We start from the raw sequence: 17,518 nt of genomic DNA, 5'->3' as shown, positions 1-17,518 counted from the left end.
TTTGTGGGAGAAAGATACTCAAAGGTACAATAGCGATGCATGTTTGAGGAAAATGATTGTTTTCCTCAACCTTTAGGTTTGTTTTCGTTAAGATGGTGAGACGTTTTTTTACTTGGTCCTTTATATGTAAAGCAAAGCAAGTATAGGGTTTGAAAGGTTGTGTCGTTTTGTAAAATTAGAATAAATTGCAACCTTTGACATTTGTTGCAATACGTGAATTACGAACAAACCAAATTGGTTACATTCGATGCATATATATATTTAACTTTTATATTGATTAAATATATATAGAAAATACGTAAAGATGGTAAAAAAATGTGATATACTTAGATACAAGTTAAACAATTATTTGAATATATATATTTATTTAAATTAAACTACATTAATTGAAACTCTCGATGGAAGTTACAAGCCTGAAATAATATTAGGATTTCCAATTTTAATTCTATTTTTTTTTATGCTAATGAATTAAAATGTATAACATGGTGGACTGACGAACATAGTATGCAAAACCCAAACATATTTTATTAATAATTCAAATTCGAGAAACAATTAACTAACCAGATCCAAAAATATCCAAATGCTCAAACTACTAAACCAAATATTGGAAAAGAGAAAGTTATTCAATAAAAAATTGAATAACAACAAATTCATAAACTCCAGAATATATGGGATCACATCTTCCCATTTTTTCCTCTCTCTTTGCCAACAACTTTAACACCACCACGTCCTCGAGTTCGTCCCTTTGCAACACCTTCATTGGATTCACTTGTAAGAAGAACGTTCACCAAAACACCATCACTCTTCAGTGTATCTTTATCAATCACTTCATTAGCATATGTTGTTTCCACACTATTGCCACTATTACATGACTTCTTAGATGATGAGGATGAGTCGACTGAATCTTTAGGATCATCACGCTCACGCTTTGATAAAGGAGTTTTGATATTGCCAGAAACATCATCCGAAGACTCTTGGCTATGTATGTTCATCAGTGATGCCTATAAATGCAAAATTTTCAGATATATTATTGTCCCATAAATATAAAAATACATACACAACCATATTAATTTTACCTGACCGCCAGACATAAGTAAACTCTGATCACCCCCATCTTCAGATTCATTCACATCATCAACGGTGGTAGTCAAAATCTGATTGCCTTTCCAAACCTTTCCGACCTTGTATGTATTACTACCACCATAGAGATTTTCTTTCTCAACACAAATTAGAAACTGAAATTTTTAAAATGTATAATACCTCATCGTATGTCCCTTTTAAAATTTCATCAGCAGATTGGTTAACAATAAATCAAAGAGAAAACATTTGATCTTGCTCGTGTTGTCCATTACACAAAGATGAAGTTTGTATCTACAATATAATTTAAATGTAAACATGTGATTATATGTTTTTGGCAAACAATTTGTTATTTAGTAATTTATAAAATTTGGTTACCTCGCACTGACAGATGAAACTTTGGCATCACATGTTTCACATGAATAAAGCTTCTTAGTTTTATCACAAAATTTCTCGTCTTCGCGTTTGGGGATTTTGTAGACCTTTTTCCCACACTTAGTGCAAACCAAGTAAAACCATGACCAATCTGTATCAACCGCGTATACAGTACACATGATTTTGCATTTCCCAACCTGAATATTTAACAATATAACAGTCACAATAATTGCATAAACTATATTGATAAATTAATCATAAAAAAGTTAAAGTTTGAGTTATACCTTTAATTTAGTCGATACCATATATAAAATTTTATACCCTTTAAGTATTTTATGTTTTTAGTTTTATATTAAAAAATTATTTCCCAAAGACATATCATTTTATCAACATATAATAAAGTTATTACAACTTTGTTATATACCTCCAGATAATCTTGCAGTTCAGCAATAGTCACCATTGGAAATTGATCAAAATTACTCTCATCATCATAAGAAATCATCTGATGTGGCTTGCTACTCAAGAAAGTAATATTTCTGCCATTTGCAGGTAAACTTCATATTGGAAAACAATTATTATTAATAATCATATTGTCTGCATTTTTGTTTGATATATAAATAAATTGTTTACCTATTTTTGAAATCAATGACATCTGGATCGTTAAGATCTATGAGCACCTTAGAGGTTTGAAAAAAACTGGTAATTTGACGTTCACCTATGATCATTTAAACAAATAATCAAAATGCATTGTGTTTTATGATGAAACACCAATTTTGTAATTAAATATTTTTACCTTTAAAAACATTGATTTTTCCAAAACGGATTACAATGATGACACCACGTTCGCCAGCATTCTGACAAGCCGAATAGACTTGCTCGCCAAATTTACCCCAAAGTGTGCATGGTAAGCGCTCCTCTCTACATATAATACAGTTCAATTAGAGTAGAGTAACTATTTCAAAGAATAAAAATAACGTAAATTTCATAAAAAATAACGTTAACCGTATATACTCACTTCGCATTACACAAGTCGAACTCAAGCTTGCTTGTGTCCTTGTTCATGACAGGGATTGTTTCAAGTTCACGTACACTTTCAACTCGTCCAATAACATCTGGTATTTTGAAAAGTGACGTCAAGTGAATACATTTATAAATGTAATAAACTGACTATATAGATAAATGGAAACTCACCGATCAAAAAACTTGTACTTGTGGAATCGTTCAAGATTGTATCATAATTTAAGAACTCAAAAAATCGACTGTCAGATCGATTTGCACTTTTGGTGACAACGGTGGATGAAATGAAGGACATCTTGAATTGATGCTTTGTGGCCCGCTATTGACCGGACGCCTGGTTCAACAAAAAGTTCTCGATGAACTTCCATTCACCGACAACCATCAACCGCTCAAATCGATGCAAAAGGTTTTTCTTGACTGTGGCGTGGATTTTGGTACCCTGAAAATAAGAAATGTTAATAAGTAAACCAATAATAGCTAGTAGTACGAAAATGTAATTACACATTCACTTGATCATACCATTTCATCTGCGAGAATTATTTCGAGAGACTCTCCACTCTTAGTCTGGTATTGCTTCCAAGTGTGAAGCACCTTTACTTGCACCTTCCACCCAGTCTTGAATGGCTTTAAGCCAGCCAAAAGGGTTAACCTCATGTTGGAAGCCATTGCAAATAATTGAATTGAAGTAAAAGTTGAGAAAGTTGTAGTTGATGTAGAGTGAAATGGAATACGGTAGTGTCGTATTTATAGTGAAACATTAAAGGGTTTTCGCAATACCGTTGAGCTGTATGTAATCTGGCGGCCAAGTATATTTTTCTCAATTCAAATTTAACACAATATTGATTGGAAATAGTGAATCCTATATTTTTTGTAAAGTAGTTGTTATTGAGTATCTATACGGTGATCCGTAATAAATGGGATAGTATTCAATAATAAACTAATAGAATATTCTCATAGATTGAGATTTAGAAATAGCTCAAAATTAATTTTCCGGATGTTATACAATGCCGTTTAGAGGAAAGATACATTGGCGGCTAAGTATATAAGTTCAAATTTAAATTAATACAATTATTTGGCAAATAAGTAAATACGTCATTTTTGGAAGTTGTTATTATTGTGTTAATAATCGGGTATGCGAGAAAAAAGTTTTGAAGATTTGTATATTTTCTATTATATTTTGAATTCAAGATTCTCTCATGCGTAAAATGTTCTTAATATGTAAATATATTTATTGCGATATATTTTTCATTTATCCCGACTATTAAGAGCTAAATATTTCAAAGAGATTACATCATCAAAAATAATAAATTGAATAAAATAAGAAACGGGTCAATATTAAAGGATCCGCGTCCTTTTAAACGGGTCAAAATAAAGAACGCGGATCCTCTTTGGTTTCAGTTTTTTTGTTTGTTCGTGGAATACATTTTTTACAATGGCATTTCATGTAATATAACACGTAACACCGAGGTCAATTTCCTAAATGTACTTCTCATTTAATATTATAAGATGTGTGGCTATGTGATAGAGTATAATTCATTTAGCTAGCTATTATTTTTCAGAAATAAAAGACAAAAATTACATTAGATACTTTTTTTTGTTTTTAGTCACTAGACATTTTGTAACATCCATGTTTGGAAAAACCTTACCAAACGGGAATATTGGTTGAAAGAGTTATGAGTTATGTCAAGTAGAAATAGAGAAAATCCAAAAAGTTGAAAAATAAGTTTAGCCGGAGAAATTGGATTTAGTCGCGTGATTCCAAGCTAAGTCCAACATTCGTCGAGCCAAAACGTCAGCTGACTATGATTTTAGTTTAGCTGGATTTTCTGACAAGCCGAGTTTTTTGGAACTTGGTCAAAACTCAGACAAGTCTGGTCGGAGTAGACAGCCTTTGTCAGCTTCGGATGTGCGTGAAAGCGGTTATCGGGTAAAGCGCATTCGGGAAAGAGTGCAGGAACAGTTATGGGATTTGGCCGAGCGAGTGATAACACGGGAACAGTTATTGTCGGGTAAAAGATGCGCGAGAGCGGTTATTAGTCGAGAGAGAGTGCATATTGACGCGGGAACAATTTCTGGGCAGTTTTCTGCGGAAAAACAAGTGAGCATATATATTAAAGGCTTCTGACTCATTTTCTCTTCTTCGCGCGACCAAAGAACTAATAAAGATTGAGAGAAACAATTTTAAGAGAAGTTAGCCGAGAGAAATTATCTGTAGCCGAGAGATAACAGATTATAGTCGAGAGTGACTACAATTCTGTTGAGCGTGGTCCGGATTCAATCGAGCATTCGTGGGAACAAGTCTGAGCGATCGATAATTTGTCTTTACTGAATCTGTCCGAAAAAATCTAAGGTGAGTGCGTGACCGTGGCTATTAGTCTTGGTCGTTTTCATACATAGATTCTTAGTTCTGATTGCTTGCTTGTGCGCTTGTTTGTGCGTGTTATGCTTATCATGTTATATTCTGCTGGCTAACCGTGATAGCCGATCCGTTTTATCCGGTAATCTAGACCAAGCAATGCGCTTGGGGCTGTGATGCTCGCCGAGACTTGTTGGTTGTGGGAAGATTGGATGGTAAGCGCGGTTGACTATGTACGGCTAGTTTTCTGTTGTGATAAGCATGTTTTGGACTATGTGGTCGATGTTTGTTGATGGTTCTGATTATTAGTTCGGTGATACGGGATGACTGCTCTCACTTAAATTTTCTCTTGCTTCTGCCTCTTTTTGTGGATGCAGGTAGTAAGGATGTCTGATCAGCTCGCACAGACTAAGACTGTGAAGGAAGGGATGGTAGGATCTGGGTAGTTAAGGTCTAGTTTTTAATGTAATAACTTATATGCAAACTGATCATTGTACTAGAACCTCGATTTAATTCAAGTATTTCTGCTTTATATACTTATGCTCGATAACTGACTTGTCTATTGATCCAATGCACGGAAAAGTTAAGAAAATGTTTAGTAATCAGTGTTAGTTAAAAAAAAAAATCCAGGTTAGGGTGCTACAAGTTGGTATCAAAGAGCGGTTGGTTGTAGGACAGAGTCTAGCTTAAGTGGGTTAGTGGGTAAACCATCCTTCCAATGCCTGAAGTCCTGCGGTAAAGACTGATAATTTCTGTGGAATGTTAACTTAGCTTCCCGGCTAACTTAATAGAATGTTCTGATCCTTTGCAGATGGCAAGGGGTATCTGTAGACAGCATGGTGATGGTGAGAACTCTGCGGCTAGGAATGCCGAGGGTGAGAATCAGGATCAGGTTGATCCGAATGTGGGCATTGCTGGAAATGCCGAGAATGTGGCTGCTGCTGCTGTGGCTGGGGTTATTCCGAACGTTGCTGCTGTCCCAGTTGGATTGGAAGCTGTGTTGGGTTTTAACACAGGTGTTGGCAAGACTGTCGGCTGTTGCGGCTGTCCCTGTGACACCACTGCCATTCGTGCAAGTGAATCCGCCGGTTGTAGAAGTGGATGAGGGAAATGCTGGTCCGAGGGTGCCATCTTAACTGAAGGTGATGGACCACATGCAGAATGTGGGAATGAAGTTCTTTCTGGGTGGAACACAGCCAATTGAGGCAGATGACTGAATCGACCGTTAGGAGAGGAACTTTGAGTTGATCCGCTGTCTTGAGTAGTACAAGAAGACATTGCTGTGTGCACACTTGGTGGCACAGTGCGGTTTGACAAGTAAGGGAACGAGCGTGTTCGTGGACTGATTTTTGTTGGTTGTTTAAGGCTAAGTACTTCCCACCTGAGGTGAATTATCGACTGGAGAGTGCCTTTCTGGATCTGCGCTAAGGAACAAAGACGGTGCAGGAGTATGAAGCAGAGTTCAACAAGCTGAAGAAGTTTGCGGGTTGGGATAATGGGAAGTGAGAGCAACCAGATTAAGCAGTTCGTGCGTGGGCTAAGGATCGATCTCCATAAGCATTGTGAGATGCAGGTGTATCAGACTTTTCCGAAGCTGGTGGAAAAGGCGGCTCAGTTGAAAGTTACTTTTGCGGAGGAAGGTAAGTTGTTCGGTAATGCTACCGCAACTGGGCAAAAAAAGGATGGACCGTCAAAAAAATCACATGCGGGTCACAACGCGAGTTTGACCAGTAGGAAAGGGAAATGTGCAAGCTGGCGTGCATCTGGTGCTTGTCTCAATTTCAGGAGTATGAAGCACAAAGTGACGGATTGTCCGGAAGTGGACAAACATAGAAAGAATCTAGGGAGCGAATATGAGGGGAAGGTTTGTGTCCACTGCAGAGAAGCTGGGCACATGAAGCTGAGATGTCCACACCTGATGCAAATGGTGCAACACACTAGAAAAAGGCCGAATGAGGGACTACCACCTCCGCCAAAGAGGCAGTCTGTGATGCTGCATATTTATGCAGTGGCTGAGGATACTGTGGAGGATCCAATTACTTCTCGTCTGATCGCTGGTAAGTCCTATCACTTGCTTTCGTACAAAAGAAATATTTGTGGGAAATTTGCGTATTGCTTGCGGTAGCTTAACATTCTAGGTGAATGTGTATGGATCCTTGTTATGGATGAAGTGGCAACCTATGTTTTGTTTGATTTTGGAGCAACTAATTGCTTTGTGAATCCGAACGTGGTTGGAAAGGGTGGGTTTTGTACAGAGCCGAGGGATAACTTTGGCTTGGTCCAAGCGACTGGGGACATGTTATGTTTACCCTCTGTAAAGTCAAGAACGTGTCGGTGATGATTTGCAGTGTGAACATGCCAATGGATTCGGAGATTTGCCAGGGGAAGTCATACGATGTGATCCTTGGTATGGATTAGCTTAGGAAGTACCAGGCACATCTTGACTGTCATCGTGACCAGATTCGGTTTGAGATCGATTTTGGAGTGTTAAGGTATCAGACCGACCAAGGGAAGTTTGATGTTTTTTTTTTGGCACTGCTGGCTGAGCGAATGGTTGGGAAAAGGTGTGAGGCGTACCTGGCTACGATCACGACCGCCGAGGTAAGACCGGATGCGGAGTTGGGTAACATTCCAGTTGTAAGCGAGTTTGCGAATGTGTTAAAAGCATTACAGGTTTACAGCCTACGCGGTCAGATTTGTTACCATCGAGCTTGAGTCTTGAACGGCGCTGATATCCAAAGCACCCTAACTGATGGCTCCGACTGAGATGGCTGAACTGAAGAAGCAGTTAAACATTTGATGGAAAAAAGGTTTTTCCGACCCAAGCAGTTCGCCGTAGGGTGCACAAGTGCTGTTTGTAAAGAAGAAGGATGGGAGTGTCCAGCTGTGTACAGACTACCGTGGGCTGAATGATGACACCATATTTGTACACAATTTCACCATTGATTCAAATGCTTTTTCAAAAGTTTAGGGTTTGGTCAAATTCACCAGTCCCGAAAAAGACTCTCACCCACGGTAAACATGCATTTTACCTGCCTTGGAAGATTTTCACCCCCGGTGGACCAAATCCAAGCCTCAAGGCCCAACATCAAAGCCCATTTCGCCATTCCTCTTCAGAGAAGCCCTAAATGAGACCCGGAAGACCTTAGGACTTATAAATACATTTTTAGCAGCCCTAAACAGGTGTGTGCTACTGTAATGAGATTTTGAGCCATCAAACTCTGTTTTTATATTGTTAGGCGATGGAGAAGGGAATTCTTTCCTGGATCCATTGTTCTTTCTCCTTTTCTTCTAATTAAATTTTCTGTTTCATCTTTTGCATTTTTCCATGTCTTTTATCATCCATTGCATCATGTTGATCTATCCTAGAGAGTCAAGTTGTTGAAGAGTCATCGATAGACATACATGTTAGATTAGGATTTTCAAAATTTTAAACCATATACTGGATCTCATCTCTTCTAAGTTATTCTTATTGCATGAGAGTATATTCATGACCTATTCTCTGAGCCTAGGATCGAGCCACGAGAGTGATATATCAGATCATCCATACCTAGCTTTAGAAGAACAAAGTCGCTACAAGAATCGAGAGCTACATGTAGAGAAGATGTGAGCAGATGAATTCAATGTTAATGCATGATCTTATTTCTGGCATGAGAGCGAGAGTTAATTTCAGATTTGAGTGATTAGGTTATTAAGATAGCGAGAGTTGGTTAATCATACACATGTCTATTCCAGTTCCATGCAGATCCTAAAAACAGATGAAGATTAATCGCCCGGAGGCTAACTGAAAATGTTTTGACATCGATTAGAGTAAACCAGAGAAGTCTAAATCACCACCTATGAGTTTAAAGTCTATAGTTTGAGTCGACATCCTTGAGATATTATTTTAACAATTCATTTGCATTGCATTTTATTTTCCGTAAATATTAGATTAGGTTTAGTTTAGGATTCTTAACTAAAACCCCAAACCCCCATGAGTTTATGACTTTGCTTAATCTCCTAGTTTGGTTTTTCTTGCAGATTAGACATCTTCCCTGTGGATCGACATCCTAAGTCCTACAACGTACATCTGTGCACTTGCAGACACTAGACTTTTATAAATTTAAAACTTTTTAGGACCAATGGGCTTGTAAAAAAACACAACCCTAGGCCCGCACACATCAAGTTTTTGGCGCTGTTTCCGGGGAAAAGTTTAGTCGCTGGAGGTCTAAACGCAGGAGGTTGAAGCTGCAGAAGACTATATATATGTCGAGTTTCTACCAAAACACCATAGGAAGTAAACCAAACTCATAAACACCCTAAATTTTTCTTTTTTCTGCTTATTCTTTCTTCTGCTTGCCCTAGTTTCAGAATCTTTGATGCATGGATCATCCAAAAAGAAACCCTAATCCCGAGCAAAGGTTTGGAACCTGTGTAAAGCTCCATGCGCATGTGTATCACCATCCAGGCGTGATTTCGATCATCTTGTTCTGCCGAATCATCCGAACCACTACCATGGAGACTCGCGAACTCCACACCACCGAGATGAGCCCTATTTGCCACACCTGGTGAACCGTCGATCATCTCATCCCCTACCTTATCAGATTTTGCACCAGAGCAATGAGGTTGATCAATTTAGGCTCCAACTGAATTGATTAGAAGCGATTCTGAATCAATACCTTGACTTCCAAGTTGTTACGGAAGCTACCTTGTACAAGAGGATCTATGATCTCACGAACCATGTGAAATCGCTGGAAGAGCTGCACTCTAAGGATATTTATGCCCTAAAAGAGAAGATAGGAGCTTTTGAGGAAGAGCAACCAAGACAGAAGTACGATATCCTTAAAGGATCCATCGATGCCAAGGCTGCCAAGCTAGAGATCAAAGAAGCAAACGAAATCGCTTCATGGTACAGAGGAAGAACAGATGGTGAACTTCAAGAGATTGAATTTCGCCTAAGCAAGCTTGAGCATAAGAGCAGGGAAACCAGTTCTGATATAAAGCATCTCTCTAAGTGTCAAGGAGACACAAACCTTATGGTGAAGAAGATCTTTGAGAATCATAAGAAGGATTATCTTGTTCATGGTCAACAAAAAGAAGGATAATCAACCAATTCAGATGCAGGAGATCCTACAATGGACACCCATAATAGCCCTGAAGACAACCTGGAAGAACAAGAAAGAGGATCAGCTGAGCAACCTTCGGAGGCCTCCACTGCGGTCACGAAGACTTCACCCGCAGACAGACCCATCTCTACCACGGGTGAGACACCTTCAGCCGTGGAGAACCATCCTCTCTCCCTGAGTTGCATCACCAAGTATCTGAAGATCCAGAAGAACGTAACTCTCACATCCCATGCATAATGATTACAGAAAGTAAACCAGATGTCATAGATGTGGAGGATGAATCACCTAAGAAGATTTAAATGCCATACATAGATTCAATCATCAGTTTTGTTGCAGCAAAGTTCTGTTGTGATTCTTACTCTGCATTTGAAGCACCAGACCATCCACAGGAAAAACCAGTTCGAACTCTTCACAAAGTTCAAGACAAATGTTGATTTCTTATCTCTTGTGACATTAGAGGTGAAAGATTACTCAATATTCTTTGTGATTCTGGAGCTTGCATTAACATTATGTCCAAAGATACTGCTTTAAGACTTGGCATTAAGCACATTACAAGAACCAGGACAAAGATTAGCTTAGCAGATGATTCAAGTGCAATCCCAAGAGGAATATCCCGAGACATTCCTCTAAGGATTGGAGATTGCATAGCACCTGTCGATCTATACATAGTGAAGACCAAAGATGACTCATATCCAGTTAACCTTGGATGACCCTTCTTAGCAACTGCTAGAGCCATCATGGATTGGCCCAACCAGAGAGTTTCTTTTGCTAACATCGACAAGGACATCTTCTATGAAGCTACACCACTTAAGAGCAAAGGAGGAAAGCATAAAGCCTAGACATTTGAACCAGAAGAACTCTGGAGTGATGAAGAATCTGCAAGAAAGAACAAGAGGATTTCGAAAAGCACTTGTCTTAGGACAAGATCTTATTTGAACTAAGTCTTTTTCTTTACAAAGTCTAGCTAAGGACTATAAACCAAAGCGCTTGATGGGAGGCAACACATTTAGGTACTTATTTGTTTTTTGTTTAACTTTTTTTTTACTATTAAAGTTTGTTTTTGTTCTATTACAGGCCTTAGTATGCCTTTAAAAAAAAGAAGAAAATGAGCTGATCGTGTCTAAAGGAGGTTCAGCCGCGACCAGCAAGTGTTCCACCGCGGCCGCGACACCTTAGCCTGTGGCCAGCATCAGTTCGGCCACCTCCACCTCTACCTTGATTCAAATCAATCCCCATTTGGTGAAGCACCACTCCACATGAACCACCATCCATCATTCAACCACCATCCATCATTCAACATCCTACCACTTCCACTACCACCTCACAACCCATCACCAACACCAGGTAAGTTTTCTTCTCCTTCATCTTTTAAATTTCTACATACTCTATTTCTCATCCTTACCTGATTTATTTCACACTGGATGGCAGTGTGATTTAAGTCCGGGGGAGGATTCCATCCCTTTCTAACCATATTTTCTTGCATGAGCCCTTGCATTATGCATTTTCCTGTAAAATTTTTCAATTTTTTTTTCGGTTTTCTAAAAAATTTTCTAAGTCTTTTGAGTTTCAAAAAGTGTCTTCAAAGGTCAAATACATTTTGAGGGAATAATGACAAAATCAGTGATGGTAACCAACCTGTTGACTTCTACACCATCAGCACATTAAAAGCTTTTTCAAAGTTTAGTAATAGACTAGGCGGTAGCTAGAGTACTTGCACTATGAAATCCCACCAGAGGACTTCTATTTATGGAGTTCCTTTCTGACAGGATATACTAGCTCATTTTACTTGGACTTAATCTTCTCATTTAATTTTCTCGTCAATGGTTTTAAGAAGACATCATGATATACATCTAGGACATCTTTACCATATTGTTACCACTCTTTGTTGTCCTATTTGGCCAGTTCATCTTTAGCTGGTACCTTACCCTTAACCCAAACCTTCATTTTCAAACCTCATGCACTCTCTTTTAAGTCTATGTCGACAGATATGTGCAAAAACGCCGGAGAGGGGGAACAAAATAGTTTTCAGTCACTCAAGAGAAGGACTGAATGAAACCGGGAAGGAAGTGTACCACGCAACCTCAGCAAGCCTCATGATGTCTCAAAAAGCTAATTCTTAAAGGTAATTTTCGTGCTCCCTAAGACTCTAAGTCAAAAGCCGGTTTCCCCTTTCAAAAGAAAAAAAAACAAAAAAGAGAAAAAGAAAGAAAGGAAAGGAAACCAAGAGCCTAAAGAGTCTTAGAAGCCGAAATCATTTGAGCAAAGGCAATAGGTATTCACTTAAGGAGTTTATAGATTCACAACTTGGACAAAAATCCAAGTTTAAGGGAGTTATAAGGAGAACCTGAAGAAAAGAGATCAGAAATCTTGAAGCAAGGAGAATGTGACTGGAAACTGTGGGTATCAACAGATTCATCCTCTTTTGCTGTTTTGCATAATATCATGTCTCTCCAGAAAAAGGTAACCCTAAACACATCAAACATCACCACTAAAAAGCCTTTTGATACATAACCGTGAATGCATTGTTTAAATAACCTTTTGATGAGAATCACTGAAGCCTTTAATGAATATTAAAAGCTAGTTGACTGAAAGTTAGTTCTAAGTGTGTGGATTTTCGCATGACAAATTAATGGATTAGTGATGTCTGTATTTTGGAGAGAATTTTCTAGACTTGATCTAATTGATGCATTGTCCATAATTAAGGTCTATAAGTATGGTTGCTGATATTTTTGAGTTCTCTCTCATTTCTGTTGAATGATATTTTTTCAGATTAGATCTTGTTTTGTTTGAGGACAAACAAAGTCTAAGTCTGGGGGAGTTGATAACACCGTATTTGTACCAATTTTCACCATTTATTTCAAATGCTTTTTCAAAGGTTTTAATCAGTTTTAGGAAATTTTATTATGATTCTCTATATTTGTAGTTTCAAGGTTCTTTTCAAGAAACTTAGGAAAAAAGATGGCAAAATGGAAAAAAACCACATTTTTAGCTCAGAGTCAGGAAGATCCAGCTCAAATTTGGAGACATTCAAGAGGAGACAACCAGCTTTCCATAGATCCTTCGTCAGGAAGATACAACGGTGCAATCGAAAGATACATGGATAACAAGTTGGTCTAATTCACCAGTCTCGAAAGACTCTCACCCGCGGCAAACATGCATTTTACCTGCCCCAAAAGACTTTCACCCCGGTGGACCAAATCCGAGCCACAAGGCCCAACATCAAAGTCCATTTCGCCATTCCTCTTCAGAGAACTCCTAAATGAGATCTGGAAGACCTTAGGACCTATAAATACATTTCTTAGCAGTCTTAAATGGGTGTGTGCTTCTGTAATGAGATTTTGAGCCACCAAACTCTGTTTTTCTAGGGTTAGGCGATGGAGAAGGGGATTCTTCTTTGGATCCATTGTTCTTTCTCCTTTCTATCTAATTAACTTTTCTGTTTCATCTTTTGCATTTTTCATGTCTTTTATTATCCATTGCATCATGTAGATCTGTCCCAGAGAGTCAAGTTGTTGAAAAGTCATCGATATGCATACATGTTCGATTAGGATTTATAAGTTTCTAAACCATATTCTGGATCTCATCTCTTCTAAGTTGGTCATATTGCATGAGAGTAGATTCATGACCTATTCTCTGAACCTAGGATCGATCAGAGACACGAGAGTGCTGTATCAGATCATCCATACCTAGCTTCAGAAGAACATAGTCCCTACATGAGTCGAGAGCTACCTGTAGAGAAGATGTGAGCAGATGAATTCAATAGTTAAAGCATGATCTTATATCTGGCATGAGAGCGAGAGTTAATTGTCAGATTTGATTGATTAGTTGATTAAGATGGCGAAAGTTGGTTAATCATACACATGTCTATTCCAGTTTGATGTGTGGTGTGTTGTGGGTGTCAAGTTTTACCCTAATTGAAATCAATAGCCGCAAGTGCACAGCTGATCGATTGTAGTACTTAGGGATCGAATCCATAGGGAAGGAGGATCTTTTGCTGCAAAAAGCCTTTGAAATAAGTTAAAGTAAGGAAGTCTAGAACAAAAACGGTTTTGTGGGGGTTTGGTAGTGTGTTTAAAATCTAAAAACGAAATCTTAAAAGAGAATACGGAAATTAAATGGCGTAATAACTAAACTTAACGAAAATAACTAAAAATAATAAAAACGGATATTCTAATGCTTAAATGAAAATGAACTAAAAAGGAAAGACAATATTGAACTAAAGCTTGAAAGAAAATCGGTGTAAATCAATGGAAAAGAAAGCGTTGGGGTTCAGGGAAGTTTTCTCAGGGGTACGAACGATTCAAAACATTGCTAGAGAGGAAATTTGATAAGATCTTAGCTTAAACTTTTCGAACTGGAGTCACGGACGTATGAATACGCCACTGTCGTGATCATAGACAACTATCTCTCTCAACCCTGACCAGTAGGTCTCCACTCTGGCCCTGGAAGAGAAGAGATGCATTATGTTTAAGACTCGTCCTAATTCACAAATCGCCCATAGGTAGGTTTCCACTCCTATGGTTGTTTTGCTCTCCTAAACTAGATCTGATACCTGATGAACACTTTCGTGTCACCACGCATCTGGATCAGATTGTAGTTCATGACGCTACCCTCATGCAGTAAAAACGAATTCAGAAGAAAAAGTTCTAAGATTCAGCTCAATAGCCAATGGAATCCTCACCGAACATATAAATCTCTATCGAAAATCCCTTAATCCCAACAATAAAACTACTCAGATATAATGAACGAAATCAAAGACATAATATTAAGAAGTAGAATAGAAACCGAAATTGAAAAAGAAAGAACAAGGGTTCAAGAGAACAAATCTCTTTCTCCCTAAAATCTAAAGCAAAAAACAATAAAAGTTTGAAAGATGATATGAGGTTACTAGGTTACACGATTTCTAGGGCTCCTAAGACATGTATTTATAGTGCTCAAGACCTCTCTGGACGTCACTTAGGGTTTCTCCAAATGTGGGCTTCAGAAATGGGCTTTTTGGGCTCGGAGGTTGAAGGCCGCGGTCGGGAGTGCTCTGACCACGGTGGATGAGTGGTTTGCCGCGGTCGGGATGCTCCTGACCGCGGGAAAATGCTTGTTGGCCGCGGGTGGAAGTGTTGGCCAGCTGGATTACTGGACATCTTGCTCTTCACGTATCTTTTGATTGAACCGTTGGATTGCCAAGCTGTAAAGTGCACTGGAAAGCTGATACTTCCATCTTTAAGGTCTCCAAATTTGAGCTGGATCAGACGGTGAGAAGGCCTTCAATCAGGGGTGAACTTCTGACAGTTTGACTCTGAGCTGAAATCTGGTTTTCTATCCATTTTGTTAAGCTTTTCCCTAAGTTACCTGAAAAGAGTCTTGAAACTACAAATACTAGAAAAACGTAATAAAAGTACTTAAAAGCAATTAAAAACATAGAAAAAGTATTTCAAAACGATCCATAAAAGTGGTCAAAATACGGTGTTATCACAGTTCCATGCAGATCCCAGAAACATATGAAGATAAATCGTCAGGAGGCTAATTGGAAATGCTTTGACATCGATTAGAGTAAACCAGAGAAGTCTAAATCGCCGCCTATGAGTTTAGAGTCTATAGTTTGAGTCGATATCCTTGAGATATTCTTTTAACAATTCATTTGCATTGCATTTTATTTCCCGTAAATATTAGATTAGATTTAGTTTAGGATTCTTAACTAAAACCCCCAAATCCCCATGAGTTTATGACTTTGCTTACTCTCCCAATTTGGTTTTTCTTGCAGATTAAACATCTTTCCTGTGGATCGACACCCTAAGTCCTACAACATACATCTGTGCACTTGCAGATACTAGGGTTTTATAAATTTGAAACTTTTTAGTACCAATGGGCATGTAAAATAAGACAACCCTAGGCCCACACACATCACTGAACACGGTTACTGTGAAGAACAAGTGCCCATTACCGCAGATAGATGAGTTATTTGACCAAGTCCGAGGGGCGACTTAGTTCTCTAAGATTGTTTTGGCTCCAGATCATCATTAGATACCAATAGAGGAGTCGGATGTGAGGAGGACCGCTTTTAGGACAAGGTATGGTCATTTCGAGTTTGTAGTCATGCCCTTCGGGCTAACTAATGCTCCTGCGGCCTTTATAAAACCCATGAACAATGTGTTCTGAGACTTCCTGAATGAATTCGTAATCATCTTTATTGATGATATACTAGTTAACTCCAAGAGTGGGAAGAACATGCGGTTCATGTAAGGACAGTGATGAATCAGATGAGGGAGCATAAGCTGTTTGCCAAGCTTAGCAAGTGCAGCTTTTGGCAAAGGGAGATCGGATTTTTGGTTCATGGAGTCTCGGACAAGGGAGTATCTGTTGACCCAGAGAAGATAAATACAATCGCGGATTAGCCTAGACCTGAGAATCTCCTCTTATTCTTTTTATGTTTTAGAATAACTTTATTTTTTTAGTTGTTTAGGGAGATAGCGATCTATCTCTTGAACCCTTCATTTTTCTTCTTCATATCAATCTCAACACAGCTTTTCATTACTATGTTTTTGCTTTCTTTAATTATGTCTGAGTAGTTTTATTGTTGGGTTTAAGGGATTTTTGATGGGGCTATATATTTTTGATGAAGATTTCATTAGCTATTAAAGCCTATAACTTTTTGTTTTAAACTTACTTTTAATGCATGAGAGTACCGTCATGAACTAGAATCTGATTTAGGTTCGTAGTGTTGCGAAAGTTTTCATTAGGAGCAAGATCTAGTTTGAGAAGAGCAATTCTACCATAGGAGTGGAAACCTACCTACGGGTGAGCTGTGAATATTGACGAGTCTTAAGCAAGATAGCATGTTTTCCCTTCCGGGGCAGGGTGGAAACCTACTGGTCAAGGTTGCGAGAGATAGTCGGTTATGATCACGACAATGACGTATTTATACGTTCGTGACTCAAGTTCTAAAAGTTATAGCTAGGTTCTTTTAAATTACTTTTTAGCAATGTTTTGAATCGTTCATCCCCTGAGATATTTCCCTGAAAACCCAGAGTCTCGTCTTTATAAGTTTACGCCAATTTTCATACAAGCTTTTAGTCATTAGGTTATTTTCTTTATTCCAGCCAATTTTCATTCAAGTTTAGATTAGGTCTTCTTTAGTTTTTACAGCCGATTTTCTTAAGTATTTTTCTTTTTTCCGTTTAGTTTAGAATTTACGTTTTAAGTGACAACCCAAAAACCCCTTTAATTTAAATTCGAGTAGTTCTAGACTTCATTACTTCATATTTCTTTCAAAGGCTTTTGTAAAAGAAAATTCTCCTTCCCTGTAGATTCAATCCCTAAGTACTACAATCGATTAGCTGTGCACTTTCGGCTTACTTGATTTCTATTAGGGTAAAACTTGACACCCCACACACACCACATCAAGTTTTTGGCGCCGTTGCGGGGTAAGGCACGCGTTTTCTTTTCCGTTAAACCCTAAAAAAGGCTAGTAAATCGACTCTAGAACATTTTTCTACTTATTTTTGTTTTTGGTTCTCTTTGTTTCAGTTCCCGAAGCAATGGATCCCAGAAATCAAAACCCCTACAACGAGGAAGGTTTCTACAACACTCCTCA

General features: G+C 38.3%; 1 protein-coding gene across 1 annotated transcript; it reads right to left on the bottom strand.

Annotated features, from left to right (window-relative positions):
• Positions 1-674: 674 nt before the first annotated feature.
• On the bottom strand, positions 675-3,135 carry LOC112082154. Its single transcript, XM_024149253.1, has 10 exons — positions 2,989-3,135; positions 2,797-2,908; positions 2,468-2,564; positions 2,246-2,370; positions 2,083-2,167; positions 1,877-2,006; positions 1,456-1,649; positions 1,353-1,371; positions 1,077-1,235; positions 675-1,001 (listed from the first exon to the last, which is right to left on the bottom strand). Exons 1-10 carry the CDS (start codon positions 3,133-3,135, stop codon positions 675-677), a joined length of 1,395 nt encoding a protein of 464 aa, XP_024005021.1.
• Positions 3,136-17,518: the final 14,383 nt, after the last annotated feature.

The sequence above is a fragment of the Eutrema salsugineum genome, unplaced genomic scaffold (genome assembly GCF_000478725.1).
Source record: "Eutrema salsugineum unplaced genomic scaffold, Eutsalg1_0 scaffold_1, whole genome shotgun sequence".
In the NCBI taxonomy this organism is placed as follows: Eukaryota; Viridiplantae; Streptophyta; class Magnoliopsida; order Brassicales; family Brassicaceae; genus Eutrema; species Eutrema salsugineum.
Note: the sequence above shows the minus strand (reverse complement) of the source record. Positions and strands in the feature narration are given on the sequence as shown.